Raw genomic sequence first — 17,911 nt, forward strand, 5'->3', positions numbered from 1 at the left:
TGCAGAGAGGTACTCGCATTTCCTAACTTCTGCTTGTAGCACAGATATTAGAAGGGTCAAAACTGAAACTCAGACCGTTGTATTCTATCCCCTAAATTACATCCCCTGTATCCAGAAAAGCAAGGTGCAAGCCTGCTGGTGATTTTGCATAGAAATTTGGATGGATTAGGGGACTGGGGTCATGACAAAGTTACTGCTGGAAAATTAAAGCAGGAAAATTCAGTGCTTGCTGCTTTGAGTTTTAATCCCTGCCAAAAGGTCCAATACCATTTTGCTGCTGGTAGAGTAGCTGGTTCTGTACTGGAAGGCTGTCACACAGAGATGCCCCACGACAGGAGGAAGGCTGGGTTGGCACCACACAACCGAAAAGTGATTTGCAAAGTGAGCATTTCAGCAGGCAGCCTCAAGGCAGGACAGAGTGGACTAAGCTAAGGGTGAGGTGCCTGCTACATCCCTCTTGACAGAATAACGAAGGAAACTTAGAAACAGATTGCCTTGCACCACCCCTCCAGCTGTAGGCAGCCACAGGATGGATACCTGTAGCACTGGACCAGGACAGACAGAATTCAACAGCCCAGGCTTCAAGGCTGATGCTCTGGAAGTTGCCTCCTATCCCGTTCACAACAAACACAGTGCTTTACTCTAAAATCTGAGCATGCCTACTCAAGAGGATTCAGCTGGTGACTTTGTGAGAACAGAACGTGACCAGCAAAACCACCACAAAAACTCATTTTCTACCACCACGCTGGAAATGCAGAGGCACACACGCTGCAGGGATGAAGGGGTGGGGAGCATTTCCACAGACAGCAAAGACACACAGGTTTGCCATGAGGACCTGGTTAATGAATACAGAAAGGGTGAAGTCTCTTACCTTGTTAGAGGACTTGCCTCTCCAAGCCTGGCCCTGTGGGAATGGCTGTGGTCCCATGAGCATCCCACAAGCACAGATACAACACAGAGCCCAGCTGAAACCTGTGCCTGGCCCAGGCGGCCCAGGGATGTTGCAGCACTTGGGCTCACTCTGATCAGCTGTGGGCACTTAGGGCCCAGGGCCATGCCACTTCCAGGCAAGGCATGATGCTGAGGGGAGGACATGGCTCTACCTGGTTTCAAATACACATCCTTGGCCACAAAACCTTGTTGGGCTGCTCAGTGAATGCAAAATATTCTTCAGTTCATGGGTTGTCACACTATAATTGCACATGTTAACTTAAATTGGCTTCCTATTAACTGTTTAGTCTATTAGAGGTAGATATCGCAGGTAAAGAAGATTCCACTGCCCAAACATCCCTTATCACTAATAACAGGCAACTCATTCATTTCCATTTGCAAAGATTGTAACAAATAATCATTAGTAGATCAGCAGTCTTTTTTTTTTTTTATGTTTTAAAAAGAGCAAGATCTTGCTGTAGGAGCCAAAACTCTCAGCTGGACTGAACAGGAGACAAATGGCCACAAGCAGGACAGCTTGGGAAGAGAGGTGCATGGTTGCACTTGGGAATCTCTTTAAACTGTGACTCATTCCCCTCACATCAGTCATTTACAAATAGCAATAGAGGACACAAAATGAACAGACAAACACCAAACTCTGCAAAATAGATATATTTTAAAATTTGAACCAAATACAGTTTGCATTTATTCCATGAATCACATGCAGGTTAATACTATAAAAATACCTGTGTTAGCATTTATATATAATTTATAAAATCTTTGTAGCACAAAATAGCTGTGAATCAAAACAGAAATTTTACACATAAAGCTGCATGAATGTCCCTGTCAAACTATGCCTTTCTTGGGACTGATTCCACCCCCCAGCTTAAACACAGCTTGCTGCCAAGTTTTTTCCCAGTTTTGGTCCCATCCACTGTGATATGGCCCCTCCACAGGGCTCCAGCTCTGCACAGCAGCTGTACATCATACAGCACTCTTAACACTGGGGTTTTAAAGGTGTTTTAAAGGTGTTTTAAATCCTGATGGCAGCGCTTTTGTGGTGTGTGGGAGGGAGAGAGAGTGAGGATGGAACCCCATGGCTTTGATGGCCAGAGTCCAGCACTCACCTGAGGGCAAGTGTGACTGGGCATGTGCCATGCTGAAAGGCTCACTGAAGCTGTTGGCATGCACATGTGAAGTCCACACAACCCGATATAAAACAGTTTATCCACAGCCTGAACAAATCTAAAAGTGGTTAAAATTTCTGCCTGCATTTCTTCTGGAGACTGACACCCTGGGTTTTAAAGTGGCACAGCCCTTTCATGTGCATGCCTCCCACTCCTCAGAAGAACTCCCAGGTACCATTTTGGAACTTGATTACGTTTATCCAACCAGCCAACTGATGGCAAAGAACTTCCTTTACACTCTTCAGGTTCATTTTCCTTGCAGCCAGGAAGACAAGTGTACACGGTTAAAAAGCTGGCTCTCACTGTACATTCTGCCAGGAAAGGCACGGGGGCCATGCTTGAAGCTCTGCAGCGATAGCATGGTAACATTTTTCTAGCCGAGCAGACCACATTCACCGCTGTATTTCTCAACAGCTCATTGGTCCAACAGCTGATATATATTTTTTTAAATAAGCAGCCTGAGTTATAGGGATGACCCTCCCATGAACACTCCTAACCTGCTATTCTACAAATGTACAAACAGTATTGCAGGATGCATGGAAGACCAACTGTGATGCTGTGCAGCACTAGAAAATGATAGCATCCTATTATTGCCACACGTTGCAGTCACCAGAGTCACTACTCAGCTCCTTCCACAACGCAGATTATGGACACTACTTGTCATCCCTGCGTGACAGGAAGGACTTTTTCCTGTCCTTTAGACAGGGGAGATTAATCTGAGTTAAACAGTTTGAACACAAACATCAGTGTTGTGGTAATAACTCTGCTCAGTTGTATGTGAGCAAATGATCTCTCAGTGGAGGCTTTCTTACTAATATCCAAGATAAATTTGTCACAAATCACATAAAATGTTTTGTGTTAGATTTTCCTTGTGGTTTATGTTTGGGGGGGTTTTTTGAACTGTAAGGGGTAAAACCATCCACAAAGAACTAGCCAGCTCTGGCAGTGCCATCAGAAGACACTGTGAGATCTGCCTGATGATGGCACTTCACTCTGGGATGGTTGTCCTTCCCCCACACCACCAGCCACTTGTTCTCCCATGCCCCAAACCTGAGCTCTTCCTTGGCTTGCTCTACTGCTTCAGCAGGAACACACCCACAGCTGGGCAGGGAGCAGCACAGCCACACTCCCTGGCACCCCCAACCCCATGGTAAACCAGCCACTGCTGCCACTCTGGAAGGGATTTTGGCTTTGTGCTTGTCATCTTTAGTCACCTGGACCAAGGGGTCTCTAGTTATGGGACATGGTGGGGGCAGCAATTTCTCATCCAAAGGTATCTGTGCCCAGCAATTCCTGCGACTCCTCCAAGTCAGCCAGTTGGGGTTTGTGTGGCAAGGTCATGGTAGTGAGGGGTGGCTTCTCTAAGAATGTGCCAGAAGCTTCCCCTGTGTCCAACACCACCAGTGCCAGCCAGCTCCAAGACAGATCCACTGCTGGACAAGGCTGAGCCCCTCAGTAACAGTGGCAACACCTCTGGGATAACACAGCTAAGAAGGGGAAAAAAAACCTGTGCAACTGCAGCCAGAGAGAGGAGTGAAGATATGGGAGAGGAACAACTCTGCAGACACCAAGATCACTGAAGAAGGAGGAGTAAGAGGTGCTTTGGGTGCCAGAGCAGAGATTTCACTGCAGCTTGTGGCACAGACCACGTGAAGGAGCTGTCCCCTTGCAGCTCACAGAAGTCCATAGTGGAGCAGAGACCCACCTGCAGCTTGTGGAGATCCCACATGGGAGCAGGGGGATGCCCTAATGAGGCTGCAACTCTGTGGGAAGCCTACACTGGAACAGTTAATGAACTGTAGCCCACAGGAAGGACTTGTGTTGGAGAAGTTTTGGAGAGGTGTCTTCTATGGGAAGGACCCCATACTGAAGCAGAGGAGGGGTGTGAGGAGTCTGACCCCCAAGGAGGAAGGAGAGCAGAAATAACATGTGATGAACTGACCGTAACCTCCATTCCCCATCCCCCTGTGATGGTGGGTGGAAGGATGTAGAGAATCTGGGGGCGAAGTTGAGCCTAGGAAGAAGAAAGGGGTAGGTGGAAGGTGTTTTTAATATTTGGTTTTATTTCTCATTTTCCTGCTCTGATTAGTTTGGTAATAAATTAAACTAATTTCCCCAAGTCGTGACTGTTTCGCCTGTGACTGTAAGTAAGTGCTGAGAGACCTCTCCCTGTCTTTATCTCAACCAATGACCCTCTCGTTATATTTTCTTTTCCCTGCCCAGCTGAGGAGTGATAGAGCGGCTTTGGTGAGCCCCTGGCATCCAGCCAGAGTCAACCCACCACACCAGTGCAGAAAGGCACAAAACACTTTTTGGTCAAGTTACCAGCCTTGATGGAGTTCTCGCGTCTCTGAAGTGGTGGTGCCGCCCGTCGCTCAGTGAGGAAGGTGCTGAGCTCACTTCAGCCCCAACAGCTCGTGCAGCAGCGGCACAATCACGGTAGCCGTGAAGCCGACTGAGGAGTATGTGATAAACTTATAGGGCACTTCAACTTCCAGTCGTCTCCGGGCTTCCAGGTCACGAATGGGAAACTTGTACCGATAACCCAGTGCACCAAGGACCACGCTCTTCATGAGCCAGCGCGTCAGTAGAACAACTAAGATGCCTACAAAGAACCTGGCTAGCACAACCACCAATTTGCTGGTGATCAGAGGAAATGCAAGCTCCAAACTTTTGCTGGCGTAGACTGGTGCAGTGTACTGGTGGGTTAACCAAAATCCCACAGTTGCTCCAGCTGTTGCTCCTAAGATAGTAGTGGTGTCTCCCCTAGTAGGGCTATAATAGTCTAGTTTGGGGTAGTTGTAACATAAGACAAGAGGCACAACTATGGAAAGCAGTGGGCAGAAGGGACTAGTTAACAGCAAGTGATCTATCATGTCCCACGCAGGATACAAGAGCATGAGCAGCACGGCCGAAATCAGTGCTCCACCGATCACATCCTGCAAAGAAATCACGTTTAGGAACTTTGTGAGACCTGGAAGGTAAACAAGATATTCAGGTGATGATAAAAGACCATTATCTGCATTGGTGGGTGCCTAGCAGTGGAGGAACACACTGAATTCACAGTGATGGCATTATTCATGTGCAGGGACAACCTGAAGCCTGTGCTAAACAAAACCCAACCCAGACACATACAGATATGCATGTATCTGTGGACACATATATTTCCCCTGAACAAGTGAAATTCTCCCCCTCACCCAGTCTCATGTTTTAAGGGCACTCTTCACCTACGACCTGAATGGAAAAGGCACACGCACAGCTCCACCTCAGGGACAACCTCGCAGTAAGCTGCCTTCACACAAACCCTTCCCCTCCCATTATCCTACAAGTAATTTCATCACATCAGCAGGATTATCATTGGCTTGCTTTGCATAAATGGGAAGATGCTGTCCTTTGTCAGAGACAAGCTCCCATCCTGGTAACACAAGCTCCAGGGATGAGAAGTGCAGAGCTGTGGGACGTGGTGCGTGTGCCATGACTTCTGCCAGCCTTGGCAAGAGGCAGGCACTGCCTGGCAGGAATACATCAAGAGGGAATTTGTTGCCCAAGCCACTGAAGTCCGGCTTTCAGTACAGCGCCTGAAGCAAGCACATAGTTAAACCCTAATTTATTAACAGAGGCAAATAAGGTGCTTTAAGAACTTGATTGTTGTCAGCTACAAAGCTGGGAAAGAAGACAGGAGGTAACCCTAACAAAAGCCGTGCGTATGAGAGCAGCCAGGTAAAAAGCAATAAAACAAGTTTCCCTGTGCTGCTCTCAGAGGCAGCAGAGTTAGTACTCTAGCCACAAAATACACTGCAAATGCTGAAGTTAGTCACAGACAGAAATGTCCCTCTTCTCAGGGTTGTTTCTTTTTCACCAAATCATGGCAGTATGAATACTACCATGCTTGGTCATAGTCTGAAAATGAATTATTTATGCAAACTTCACTTTTAGTTAGGCAGGAATGAGGGGACTTTTTCACAACAGAAATATTTAATGGTATTCTGGTAAATGCATTACTCCAGTGTGGCTGAACTTCAGCTGTTTACAACTTCCAAGCAATAGATTCACAGCATGTTTGGTTTTAAGCAACTTCAAGAGCCATTTTGCATATTCCTAATACAAATTTCCGCTTACATTTGTTCTCTCATTCATAACTTGAGGATAGCCATGGAAATACACAAAGTTGTTCACAGATATCTAGTATGTAAAATACTATTAGGTGTCCATATTTCATAATAATTCCTCTTTTTATATCAATTTTTAGGTGATAACTTTACATGCAAAGCATGTTTTGGCCCAACACTAAGTAAGTACCTCAACACAAAAGAGCTGAGGACTGCTCCCAGGACTGATGTTCAGAAATTCCATCCCCACTCTGTACCTCTATTTCCCGCCCTGTTATTTGTCCACCTCATATTAGAAGAAAAAGTCCTTCTAAATACCCCTCGATGGGTGATCAAGGAGTGAACTCAAAAGCTGTTCACGTGCTTTTGTTTTCCAATTAAAGAGATGTAACCAAACATCATCATTCCCTCACAAAGGCTTTGCTCAGATTTACCCAGCCAACTCCAGCAGTTCCCAAACCGGTTGCAGACAGTGTCTATTTACAAACCTGATTAAAGTTTTCTGAATTTTATTATCTTCCCCATTCAGCCCCAGTACAGTCACACAGCTCCTGTAGCTTTCAAGCAGGACCCAAATAACCAGCTCTGCCCCAACTGGTGGCTTATACCAGTGGTCTCCAAATGGGGTGCACAAGGCAACCCTTCAGGCTGGGGGAAGAACATAGCTTTGGCACCACTAATGAGTAAAATAAAATATACGTATTTTTTCAAAGTACTGTTTATTTTATCCTTCTCTTACATTTTTAAAGTCTATTTTGTGCATGTTTTATCACATATGTATCAGTACAGTAGTACATGTATGCAATTCCTAAGTAAATATATATGTATGTATAGGTGGTGTATGTTCAAAATTTTTTACTGAACAAAAAAGTTTGGAGGCCAGTGGTTTATTCAGTTTTTAACCCCTATCCACCAATATATGGGCTGCTCATATATTAGGAGCTTAAAGCTTACTAGAAGCTGCTGGAGAGCTCAGGACACACCCAGCCACGGCAATCTGTGGTGACTTCCTTCGGTCCTGGTGTGCATGGACAGCTTTGAATTTTTGAACACACAGAGATGTTCCAGACCAACCCTTTATACAGACATTTAGCAGTGAATTAATTATTTCCCCCCCGCCTGTTAAACTAAGGAGCAAATGGGAAGAGGAGGGTCGGCTCCGATTTCTGCGAGAAACGCTGCTGTTCTGGACCCTCCCTGCTGTGCCCCCTGGAGCAGGACCCGAGTTTTTCCCGGGGGTGGAGCTGCTGTTAGCACTCCCAGGAAGCACATTCTTTCCTATACGCCTGTGTAAACAGATTAGCCTCTCGCCAAGCCCACAATTATAAAGGAATTTTTAAATAAGGGCAGGCACGAATTTTGCTCAAGGTGCAGTACTACCGGCAAAGCTTAAAATCCCCTGCTGGGATGCTCCAGCTTCCTCAGCACAGATGAGCCCTCCACAGGCTCCATCTACCTCCCCAAAAGGCCCCCCACTGCTCTCCAGCTCGGCCCGCTCGCACATAGCACCAAACATCTGCCCCTTTTCAGCACCAGCGAGGCCTCGCTCTCATGGATTTTAAGTGGAGAGCTGCCAGTTTGCTTTGCTGCCCTAAGAACAGGCCACTGGGGGAGTTTCTAATGCTGCACTCATTCAGATTGTTTTGCTGTGCACCAGGTACATACAGAAAAACAACAGAGGCAAACACCCAGTTGCAGGTGATGCCTGGGATGCAGGACTGGGGGCTTCAAGATGCTCCCTGCCTGTCATCAGGGTCCGTGAGTACCGTCACCAGCTGCCATTCTTGCTGGCTTTTTATTTCACTATGTCATAGAGCACAGTTTGGTGTAGGATTGAAAAAGCTTTCTGGAGGTGAGACCCTCGTACACTCTTCCCACTGAATCTACAGTTGGAATTGCAAACACTCACAAAATCCCTCAGGCTATCAAACCAGCACAAACCACCAAATATGTTGGCACTCAAGCACCTTCCCTGATATTGCCAATCAAAGCAAAAATCACACTTTTCCCATTCTGTCTTGTACATGGTCACCTATTGCCTGAGTTACCTTCATGTTTTCATTTAATGTGAAACTCCACCCGGTCTCCTAAAGATAAATATCTTATTTGGTTTCCATTCCTAAAGGTTACTTTATTTCACCCCCCAAGGACTGTACTGCACAGTGTGTAAAGTAATGTGAATATGTTGTTTCTTGATCAGCTTTAAAATATTTAGGATAATTTCAGGATTAATGGTACTATTAAAAAACCTGCAATACAGCACAGGAAAGGGGCAATGTGGAGGCTCCAGAACATCCCCTCCTGAGCACAGTGGCATCAGTAGTAAATGCATCAACACCGAATCGGTGTATCTTGGGGGAAAAACAAGTGACTTTGTTTACAGAAACAACTTTCACGTTTCTTTTTGGTCATAAAAAGCGACCTTTTGACTCCTCCCTATACCCTGCACACAACGCTGGCCAGCACAGGGAATTATTCCTTGTAACTCAGGGCAGCTGAGGTTCTCACCACATCAGCTGTGGCTCTGGAGGGACAGGCTTCAGCAGCTGAGACAGGAAAACTTGTTCACTGCACTGAGGCAGAGACCAAAAACTGGGCCAATGTTTTAAGATGGCAAGCAAAGGGATATTTTCTAAAATACAGTTCTCTGGTGAAAAAGGCAAATGAAACAACCACCAGTCTTATTGTCTCCAATTGCTTTTTGTTCCATAAAAATAACTCCTAAAACCTTACGGATTCACTGTTTCAAAATGTGTCCAAATTTTTGCTCTGGCCTTTCCAGGTAACTCCAGATTACCAGGCCTTCATATTCCATCATCTAAGACCTAAAAGAAATGACCCTGCCTTTCCACACACTTGGGACATTCTGGTGTTGAGGCGGTGAAGGTGGGTTGTTGTAACTAATTTACCTCTAAGCAGTGCAAGTGCATTGCTGCCACCCCATTCTTTGGCTGGGTGATGTTCTCCCAGTAAGAGCCCAGGCAATGGGTGTTCATTCCCTTTTCCCTAAGCATAGTATTCATTCTGGTACAGCTATAATGATGCAGATAGCTCTCATACCAGCTTACTGCCTCCCCAGAAGGTCTTCAATGGTAACATCTCTTCTACTGACATGACTGTGCTTTCTGAGACCACTCTTGATTCAAAAGCGAGACCAGTAGTACTGAAATACAAACTGATTTGTAGAGCTGAGACTCCAGAAGACAAGCTTCTGCACCCAAGCTACAGCTGTAGCAAAGCACAATGCAACCCTCCTTGTCACTCCTCTTGTTCCTCGGACAGTTGCACCAAGCTGGTGGATATATGTTACCCACCATGTTATCCACTTACTTTACTAAAATATGATGGTTAATACATAATTATATCCTTAGTATTAAAACCTCAGTTAAAAATCCAGAGGCTCTTCCAGCCAATGGCTTGGCTGAGCAGCTGCTGCACCTCGGCCCCATGGCATCGCACACGGCTCAGGGCAGGAGCCATCCCTCAAAGTGTGGGAAACGGCTCTGAACTGCACTTGTTCCCCCAAAGAACCAGTCACTGCAGGTGGGGCACCAGAACCAGTCATTGTGGGTGGCACACTGCTGCAGAGAGAGGGGTTGTATTTGGGCAGCTGTGATCTTGGGCCTTTCCCCATCTCAATCCCCACCATGGTACATATGGGATGAAGACCCCAGCAAAGTACATTTGCCCTTTTGAAAGGCAGCATTGCTCCCACGTCAACTAAGGAGCTTTTTTTTGGTTATTTTAAAGCCCTTTTTTACCATGTCAAAAGCACAAAGGACGTTTTCTTCTTTACCCTAAAATCCATCTAAATTTAGAGGAGTCTTTCATTATAATGGACCAGCAAGAGAAGTATGCAAAGAATTTTTACTGATTGACTTAAGGTCACTAGCCAAGAAAGGGTGTCTCCAGCTTCGATGTAAGTTATTGTTTTGATCCACTAGGCCTGAAAGGGAAGGTCAAGCTATATTTTATAGCTAACCCTAATCTCATAAGGGCTCCCTTTCTTACAGTCACCAAGTCTCATTACAAACATAATTACTGCTTAGTAAAAAAAGATTAAATTATTTATGCACATGGAACCAACAATGCATATCAAACTCCTGCGGGGAAGTAGCCAGGATTTTTTATCCGTACTTGGGAAGCTGGACCACCACCCTGACCACTATATATAACACATAAATAGTGTTTGCTCTTGTCAGGAAGGAACCAGTTACTGTGTTATCACAGGTACACTGAAATCTGTTCCTAAAACAGGACTGATGTCTCTAAGCAACTGTGCCCAACAAATCTGTCATATAAAGTCACAGATATTTTATGATTATTTTCAGACAAAGTATTTGCGCATCTTAATCCTTTAAGAATTAGTTTCCTTCCAGCTGAAAACAAGAAACTTGTCATAATATTTTTATAAGTATGGTACCTTGTATGGTAACAGGAGACCTGCTGTCCCCCAGGCCCCCAAGGGCAGCTCACTTGCCATGGTTTATCCTCATGACTCACCAACCTGCTATTCCTGCCCTGACACTCCCAGGCTAAACCAGCCCCGAGTATTTCTCGCTGAAAACAGTGATACTGTTGCACAAAAGGCTTAGCTAAGGATCAGTGTCAGTTACCCAAGTACATTCCTCACAATTAAAATTTCAAAATAGAGAACTACAATTGAGATGCCACCCCGACCTCACCCGGCTCCTCAACCTCCGCACACTTGTGCTTCCCAAGTGCTATAAATTATTCCCCTGTGCACTCAAATAGCAATAGCCTGAGGGTTTCCTCACAGCTCCTTTGCATGCACAGCCTGAAATTCAGTGGCACAACTTTTATATCTCTGTGGTGCCATGGCCAAGGCAGGTCACACATCATTTGAAGAGTGAGACATGGGAATTGCTGTAGGAAAGCAGAGCTGGAGGCACAACCAGCGTGGGGCTGGTGCAGGGCATCCTTACCAGGACTGTGTGCATCCCCGTGTAGAGCCTGCTGAGACACACCAGGGTCGAAAACACAAATGCTGCTACCAGGCCGAGTTCAAATGGATACTGTGAAAAGGGAAAAAAATTAAAATAAATACACCCATTACACCAAGCAGCTGGACTGACCTAAGGATGTCTGCAAGGATACCGTGCTGGGAAGTGGCTCCTGTACTTTCCCAAAGAGATTAATCTGACCTGAAAAAAGACCCCACATCAGCCAATGTACAATCCTGCTAGAAGGTCATTTCATTACCTGTGGTGCTGCTTTTGCAAAAATATAGTCTCAGTGTGGGGAACCCTGGGAAACAGATGGCATTTGCAGAGTTGTTCCCTTACAATATCTACCTTTAGCATGTTAGTGCTAAAGACCTTAAGGAAAATGTCACAGCATGTACAAATGATGTCCAAGGTTGCACTGCAGCCTCAGCTCAGCCAAGGGGATTGTGACAGCCCCAGAGCCTGAGCAGATGTGTGATCAATAGTCCTCGAGCAGTGGGCTGAGAGGGGAGAATCAATGTCTGGGCTGAAACCACAATCCGGCTATTAGAGCAGTCAGGACCGCTCTTCCCCGTGACACTTAAAAGTTTAATCATCTTCTTATGAAGCTGTTTTTGCTTAATTCCCTCTCCAAGTTGCCTGCAAACATGGAAAGAAGCATTTGAATAAGTCAATGTTTAAAAAGGAAAAAAAAACCTCCTACATTTGGTAAAGAATAAACTTAACATATTAGCCCTTAATCCACTCATTCAAATCCTGAAACCGAGTGGGCTGCTGGGTTCCTTTCAGTTCAAAAAGGAGATTTTTCTGTAAAAAATAAACCAACTCAAAATACAAATAAATGAAATTAATTCACCCAATTTGACACAAAGTCTCCATCTTCTGCCAGAGGCTGCCAACTCACCAGGGTGGCCACAGGTCAGAGCAAAAATGCATCTGTGGAAATTTTAAGCATAACAACTCTCTTCTGACCCTTTCACCCAGCATATTCTAACCAGCAAATAGAGAGCCCAGACCCAGCTGCAGATGTCACTCCCAGTTCATAAAACACTACTTTTCCTCGCTTCTCTAAGCCTTCAGAGGATTTACACCCACTTTACTCCCCACTAAGCGAGCAGCCTGGGAGCTAGTCCAGATCAGTAATTGATATTTAGGGCAGCTTGAGAAGATAGCAGCATAATGTTCTGGAAGATTTTTCTGTCCTAATAGAGGCAATTAAATCATTTAATTATTTGACAGCAGTTTTATTGTTTCATGGCAGCTTCCAAGAAGTGCCAGGCAGCCTGTGAAGAGCTGCGTGTCCCAGTGGTCACTTGTTGATTAAAGAGGAGGAGAAGGTGCTGCTGGACCAGGTCTTCTTGGCAGCTCTGACACATAGGATGGATCTGGTCTTCCAAGGATGACAAATATCCCATCTTATGGTTTCCTATCCCCATCCCACTGTCAAGCTGTTCTGATCAGTTACCACACAGTGATCAGGGAGCAGGGGGCTGGCAGCACAGCTTTGGGCATGACTGACCTGCTCGCTTGTCCCCATGCTGTGGGCAGGAGAAAAGCCTGCTACTTCACAGCTGGGACCAGAGGGGTCTGGAAGTTAAATTATCTCAGAGATCTCAGTGTAACTCAGAGATTCCCATTGCTATGAGCTGCAGTCCCAGGACGCAGTGAACAGTGGCCACCTTTCTCCCTGCACAGGGCTGGCACTGCAGGGGGGACACCCAGGGACACTGTGACAGCAAGAACCCCCTGGCTGTACTGCAAGCCCTCTTGGCTACATGGATTTATCCTTGAAATACACTTGAGAGGGCTGAGAAACATGCTTAAGTACAATGCAGCCAGGAAGTTATTATTGCTAGAGTACAGGAAATGCATGCTTGGATTCATAAAATGAAACGAAAATAATCATCATGGAGAAATGAGTTTCTAGTAAATAAACCTTTTAGAAAGATAATGAGGGAAAATAATGATGAAAAATCCCCAAGCAGCCTACAGCTCCAGTGCAGTGAAATTGCTGTTACTTCTCTGGCAAACAGGCTCTCAAATCATGTTGTATGCTGTTAGTCTAACATATGTTAGAGCCAGGGGATTTCCAAGGATGCTTTTCCTCTCATACAAAAAACAGGTGACACAGAGCTCCTTGGTTTCCCTGGGAGCTGGCCTGTCCTGACATACAGCAGTGACTTGGCGGGCATGGGATGAGCACAAAATGCTGGCATTGGGCACCTTCCCTCCACGGTCACCCCATGTGAGAAAGCACAGTGAACTCACCAAACCATGGCAGGGCAGTGCAGCCTGCCCACAGTTCATGCTAAAGAAAGGAGATTTCCACTGAGTTTCTTTTTGTGTCTATTATTGGCCAGCTACAGGTAACCACAGGAAAGAATACATACACATCTGTGAAAATAAATACAGAGCTCCTCTGGGAGCGGCAACAGCTTTGGATTTGCCAGCTTTGTGTAGCTTGCTGGAAGCAGACACATGCTTTTTTAAAGACATATATTTTCTTTTCCTTCCTTTCTTTTTGTACCCCCTACCTTGTACTGGTTCATGGTTGCAATGAAAAAGGAGAAGGAGATGGCTGTGGCTGCCATGGCGTGGGTGGAAGGCATCCCATACTCCGCGTTCGTCCTCATTTCCAGCTTGACGACAGGTGGTGAGAGAGGCCGAGGCCACTTCAGGATGTCCTTGGAGACCTGGCCTATGTACATCACTATCTGGGGACAGGAAAGGCCACAGGGCTGTCAGTCAGCACAGGCAACCCCCATGCAACCCACCCAACAACCACCTGTATTTCTGTGCTTTTTCCTGCAAAATCCACCCCTCTAAGTGCAGAATTTATCCCCTGAATTATTAAAGGGGTTGCCATTAGCTTAGTCAGCGAAGGAAGCAGTGGTTTTACTGCACCGTGTGGTAACCTGATCAGAAGTGGGACCAAAAGGAGGGTTGGCTGACGAGGTGCAGCAATACAGGACAGTGTGAGACAGACAGCTGGCTCCCACCCCATGCCAGAGAAGTTTAAGTTCCCTCCCTATCCTTCACACCCCCTCTCCTTCAAAGAAAACAGCTATAAGAGAAATTTTCCCACCACCATCTTTGAATCACTGCCTTGCCCAGCCATGTCCCTCCCAGCTGCGTGCAGCACCAGCTCCCCCATTCCCAGCAGCTCCCACTCCACCCACTGCATGAGGTGCTGCAGGAAACCCTCTGGGATGCACCACCCGTGTGGTTATTAAATTACAACCTCAGCATCCCTGGTGAGGCAGCAGAGGGAGAACTGGACAAGCAACATGAAGTACCAGTTCTCCTGCCTAACTCTGCAGTAAAAGGCTTTTGTTCCCCATTTGGGACCCCAGAGGTTTAAGCAAAGACTCCATTAATTAGCTCCCAAGCAGAGCAACACTATTTTTGGGGGGAAATGTTGCATTCTCAGTTCAGCAACAGAAGCAGAGGCAAGGATGGCCAGCATCCCTAAGAGGTGCAGCTCATCCAGCCATGCCCAGGGCACCCACTGTGTCGACATCCTCTGCTCCTTAGCAGCAGGCTCTCAGCATCCAGCAAGGACTGCGAAAAATCAGCCAGGCTGTCCCTGGAGGATGCATTTCCTTTCTATTTCCAGCCTACTCCCTTTAGATAGTGTAGCCAGACATAGGCAAAGAAGGCTCTTCAAAACAAAGCAAACCTTTTTCCTTTTTTTTTTAATATAAAAATCAGGTTAACTGATGTCTACCACGAAAGCTCAGTTGCTGTGTGAGACAGCTCACTGTTCTGCTTCTCACGCTTCCACTAGCAAAGGAGGGGTCTTAAAATAACATCCTTCCCATGCTGGTGTTAGCCATATGCTACAACAGCAACACGATCATCCAGTGCCACATTTGTCACCAGCCACATTACATCCCTCTCTCTCCCACCAGCCATTTAAAAAATGGCTTCACACTGAAAGAAAGACATCAGGACTCAGGATTCACATGTCAGGACCAGGAAAAAGCCAAAAGTCATGTCCTTTTCTCTACAGCAAAACACATGCTGCAGGGAGTGCTAGACTTACATCCAGCACCAGAGCCTGGAAAAGTGATTGCTGGTGCCTTTTTAGCCTTTATCCCTCATCATGTGAATCACGTTACTGCCTTACTATCAGCACCAGGTGTGACACTCCTGGCTGCTCCTGCAGACACACAGAGCACAGGGGAGACTGCAAAGACCCTGCCCCAGACTGTTCACAGTAAACAAAGGCCCAAGGAACAAATGTCTTTTAGAAAACACTGTGTGGGTTTATTTGGTTAATGCTACCAGTTTCCAAATGGATGCAGGCACATCTTTGGAAGTTAATTAAATTCTGGGGTAGAAAGCAAAATTACTCTCTCCAGCAGAACATAAAACATTGAGGCTGCTGTTTGTGATACCATCTGAGAGGAAAGGTAGAATGAGCCAGTTTATCAGCAGTCCTCTGTAATAATGACTTCCACTTGTGGAAGTATTATTAGTGCTGGTACGTAAGAGCATTACAGGAGAGGAAATGAGTCATCTCTAAAATGAAGGCTATGCTAGGACTCCTCTGATGGTGACAAACAGGCTGAATGCTTGAGGTGGTATGGGTAAGCAAAAATACCAGGCTTCCTCACAACACCCTCCTTCCTGGCATCCCAGATTAAATTCTGACCCTTCTACTTTTTAAAAACACATATTGTACAGACAGTGAGGAGAGGTGAGACAACCTCCATATAAACACGAAGAGGAATCCAGAATATGCTCAGACTAAGCACTGATCTCTGACACACCAGACCTTTGCCTTTAGCTTATCTGGGTACCGGGCACGTGTCTTTACACACAATGTCCTGGATTATTTGGCAGAAGCAGCAGTTGTGGGCGCAGTAAAACATCCCCCGCCAGTTGGACTGGCACGCTTCCCCGAGAGGCGAAACATGGCAAGTGCCCGTGTCTAAAGGCCCCCCAGCACAGGTGTTGCTCTGCTTTGCCTGCACCCCACATGCTGCTCACACCAGCTAGAGGAGGCAGACTCAAACCACGCTCATCTAAGATTTAAATAAAACCCATTCCAAAAGTTTTTCTGTACCCGTGTACATTTCCACCCAAGGGGTCTCCAAGCCCAAGGCTGAACACTGGGGAGAAGAGGGAACAGGCCCTTGACCACAGAGCAAGCAGGTGCTGTTTGCTCTCTTGTAGGTATGGCAGAGAGCAAAACCTTGAAGCAAGTAATGCCTCCATGCTTAATTGTTCTGTTTGCTTCTTCCTTGCATTGCTGACATTTTTTGCCTGCCTAGAGTGCTGTATTACAGCTCTCAGTGCTGTTCTTCTGTGTTTATTTCTAGCACAGGCTCTTTCAAATAACCCGAGTTTCAAAGATGTATGTATGAAAAAGGGGCACTGCTAAGGCTGGCAGGGAGGGAGGGGAGCTGAAGCTCAAGGATGGACAAGAGAAAAGTACCCCAAACCAGGCCCCAAACCTGGGCAGAAAGAAGTGATGTTCTTGAACATCAGATAGGTTTGCACAAGGAGCCCTTGTCCCAAGACCCTCACCACACTTTCCCACAGGACCCCCTCTTAAGGGACACTCAGGGACCCTGCTTTCCCTCTGCATTTTCCAGTCCTACAAGCTATGGTTGAGACAAGAGCTACAGCGTGAGTCCTTATCAAACAAATGATAGCAAAAGCCGGACTGTGACCTGGGAGCAGAGGTGTGGTGGAGGGGTCACTGGCAACCATCATGCACATGCATAGCAGGAAAATGCCACCTTCCTGTCTGCGCTGAGGTGTGTGCATGCACACACAAGGAAAAGTTGCTCCCATAGCATTGACATGGTGGGGACCCTCAGGAAGTTATGTCAGCTCTCTAACATTTGCAGGGTCACTTTACAGGGGCATGGCAGCACCAGCTGTGGGAAGTAAAGCACATCCCCTCAGTCCCTTCCTCCAAAGCCACAGGGGCACAGCCTGTCACCATGGTGCTATCCTCTACCATCTTCCCAGGAGACCCTGGCCTCAGGCTGTACAGCTCTCGCCTTAGCGCAGCACAAACCAGGCACTCCATTCATTAGCTGAAGCTGTGAGCTGCACTCACAGGCAGAGGGAGAGCCCAGGGCAGGCTTTTCCTCCCAAGGACTCCTGCTCAGCACTGCACGGGAATGTGTTATCTGCATCTCACTCTGCTCCGCAGCAAAGCAGTAAGCAACCCAGCTAACTGAGCCATGCTTGAAACCCAGAGTACAACTGCCCTAATCTGAACAGAGGTGAACAAGCCTCCTCTGTTTCTGCACTGCCAGGTGCTACCACACCAGTTCAGCAATTCCCATTCAGCTGGGAATGTGACACAGACTGTGCCTGAGCTGCCGTCCCTCCCAAGGGTCTCGCATCTATAACCACACAGGCTGAACACATGGGCCAGGGCAGCAAGCTGGACACACCAGTCTAAATCCAAGCCCATAGACAATATTATTCAGTTTTGGATTCTGTGAATTTTCTGCTCTTTTCTTGTACATATCCATGCCTTCCGAATGCAATGAAAATGACTCTGAAGTCTCCCAAGTTAAATCCTTACAAAAAATGTAAGCATCAATTAAAAAAAAAACACCTGGGTAAGGACTTCTTACTTGTTCCCCTCTCAAAATTATTTTTTATTAATACTGTAAGCAACTTAAAATCAAGACTTCCCTCCCTGGTGCCTACCAGTACAGCTGGAGTGGCCTGTGCTGTGCGAGGGCAA

The 17,911-nt window shown here is 46.4% G+C and overlaps 1 protein-coding gene across 3 annotated transcripts in view; it reads right to left on the reverse strand.

Moving 5' to 3' along the window:
* Nucleotides 1-1,587: 1,587 nt before the first annotated feature.
* The window catches only part of SGPP2 (sphingosine-1-phosphate phosphatase 2), a 37,679-nt gene continuing 21,355 nt past the window's right edge, over nt 1,588-17,911 (reverse strand). For all 3 annotated transcript variants that reach the window (XM_027751269.2, XM_039386805.1, XM_039386806.1), the window contains 3 exons: nt 13,728-13,907; nt 11,173-11,262; nt 1,588-5,056 (listed from right to left, as the gene is read on the reverse strand). In XM_027751269.2, the coding sequence (XP_027607070.2) occupies nt 4,514-5,056; nt 11,173-11,262; nt 13,728-13,907 (813 nt within the window). In that variant the 3' untranslated portion in view covers nt 1,588-4,513. The remainder of the gene's footprint in view (nt 5,057-11,172; nt 11,263-13,727; nt 13,908-17,911) is intronic.

Source organism: Pipra filicauda, unplaced genomic scaffold (assembly GCF_003945595.2).
Source record: "Pipra filicauda isolate LSUMZ 115617 unplaced genomic scaffold, ASM394559v2 scaffold505_size606005_pilon, whole genome shotgun sequence".
NCBI classification, from domain to species: Eukaryota; Metazoa; Chordata; class Aves; order Passeriformes; family Pipridae; genus Pipra; species Pipra filicauda.